The sequence below is a fragment of the Porites lutea genome, chromosome 8 (assembly GCF_958299795.1).
Source record: "Porites lutea chromosome 8, jaPorLute2.1, whole genome shotgun sequence".
NCBI lineage: Eukaryota > Metazoa > Cnidaria > Anthozoa > Scleractinia > Poritidae > Porites > Porites lutea.
In genome coordinates, this window is record NC_133208.1 from 24704792 (window position 1) to 24706973 (window position 2182).

Below are 2182 nucleotides of genomic sequence, written 5' to 3' on the forward strand. Positions count from 1 at the left end.
AGAAAAAACGAAAAGGATTTTGGTCGTAGTAGTAAAATAACGCCATCATGCAAATAGCTTATTCTTGTTGCGTGGTGTTTAAAATAACGTAACCGATTTAGTGAATCGATAGCTACTAAATTCTCCCATCTTAAAGTTTTTTTTGGGATATGAAGCTCCTGCTGATATTTTTGCATCACAGAAATAAGCTTGTTGTTATTTTGTTCAAAGAAACTGTAACTGAACGTAGCCCTTGTTTTAGTAATGTCTCCGTTTTTCACGCATAAACATGTCGACCACATGTTAATTAATTTTAAAGTAGGTGGTTGGCGGCTCGTGAACGAAAAAATTAGGAATCAGGTGTTGTTTTTTCTCCTCTCTTTTCAAAGAAAAAATAAAAGCCTGATCACAGATAAAGATCTAATCAAAGGATCAAACGTTTACTTATACTTTTTACAGAATGCCGGAAGTCTACGAGTAGATTGCAGACACAGGACATATATATTGTATCGAAGAGCTTGGCAGGTGGAATCCTTTTGGGTAATAAATAATGTCAAAGCGTAAGAGACACGCACCAGTTTATGAAGGGGAGCAGTCGGGTACTAAACGCCTTCCGGCACCAGAGAAGATGGTATGTATTTGTAGATTTTTGTTGCATTGCTTATACACATCTGTAAAAAAAAAAAAAGAAACAAACAGAGAAACAAAAAATGTTTCTTCAAATGTCTTTTTTTATATCCATTCAAGACATTTCAGTACGAGAAAGCACCTTGAGTTCATTTGGCCAAACTTGAGTTCATTGGATGGGCCAAATAAATGGTAACATATGATGCCTTGATGACGTTTCATAAAAATCTGATATTAGACGCATTCATACCGCGAATACTGTGACAGAAAAAAATGAAAATAATAATAATAATAATAATAATAATAATAAATGATTGTCAGTGTACAAAATATTAAAATATTATTAAGAAAAATGATCCTGCTATTGGTCCTATTGAGCTGCAAGTTGAAAGTTACAATGTGACGACTTCAGCCGGGGCCAAGTAAGGTCTTTCAGCCTATCAGAAACCGCTCCTTCAACGACGAATTGGGCGTGCGGACCCCATCAGCAACTACGTTATTTTTTGATTGGTTAGTTTCGATCATAAATTCGTCGCCGTTTAGAATGGTGTGTCGTAACACGTATCCACTTTTTTGGGTGACAGCTTTTCTAAAATATCAAAGCTGGTCATGATATCGATGAGAAGGGCTGGTTATACGAACAGCTCAGTTGGGTGGGGGGGGGGGGGGGTATAAAATTGTATTAAGGGGAAAGGGGAGAGTCTGGTTACTAGACCGTTTTCATATTAATTATCCTGCGTGTTTTCTACACCCATTGTCTTACTGCTTTAACTCAAAAGACAACAAGAAGACAAGCGTTGTCCTTTGTTTGGAGCGCTGGGTTGAGTCGAGCAAAAATGTTTTTATGTCCAGTTCACAAAAATGTTATTTTACAGTACTGATTGCAGGCAAGTTTGCAGTCGGCATTGTCAAAAACTGTAACGTCTACATGTATACAAATCCACTGCGACAAATTCAGCTCTTTCAAATTCTGCCCCTTTTTTCATTACAAACTTCAACTTTACCAATAAACTCATAACCTGATCAAGTCACTTGTTCTTCAGAAAGAGCCGGTTATCCAACTACTCTATGTGCGTCTACCTAAATTGGCGACAAAGTGTCATCATTCGCCCTCTTATATCGTTCAATAATGTGAGGCAGTTCCTAAGGTGATGCATGGTTCAGCAGGATTTTGTTGCCTAAGCCTTGTCTCAAGACCATAAGGTAAGTATCAAGTGCGCTCATGTCGACGTATTTGACGGCGTTCTGTTTCTTCAGTCGAGGTCGCATCACACCAAAAAAAGATTCTGGTTACATTTTCTCTTACTGCCTTGAACACATCCAACTTGCGTTTAGCCTTTGAGTTCTTCTTCTCCAGCTCTTTGACTACCTGACTTTCTATTAAAGGATTTCTGAACGGAGACCCAGATGCTTGTCTGACAAAAGAAGACCCCCTTACATGCGTTGTTTTTTGCACTTAACTTAACTGAACTTAACTTTATTATTCCATCGCTCATATAGTACAAACTCAGTAAAGCCAAAGCCGGGGGCTTATACGGCCTGTGGTCAGAATGAAAGACTGTAGGCTAAACTACAA

The 2182-nt window shown here is 38.2% G+C and overlaps 1 protein-coding gene across 1 annotated transcript in view; it reads left to right on the forward strand.

Annotated features, from left to right (window-relative positions):
- The first annotated feature begins 442 nt into the window (after positions 1-442).
- LOC140945397 (uncharacterized) overlaps positions 443-2182 on the forward strand; it is a 41670-nt gene continuing 39930 nt past the window's right edge. The window contains exon 1 of the mRNA XM_073394429.1: positions 443-610. Within this exon, the coding sequence (XP_073250530.1) occupies positions 530-610 (81 nt within the window). The 5' untranslated portion in view covers positions 443-529. The remainder of the gene's footprint in view (positions 611-2182) is intronic.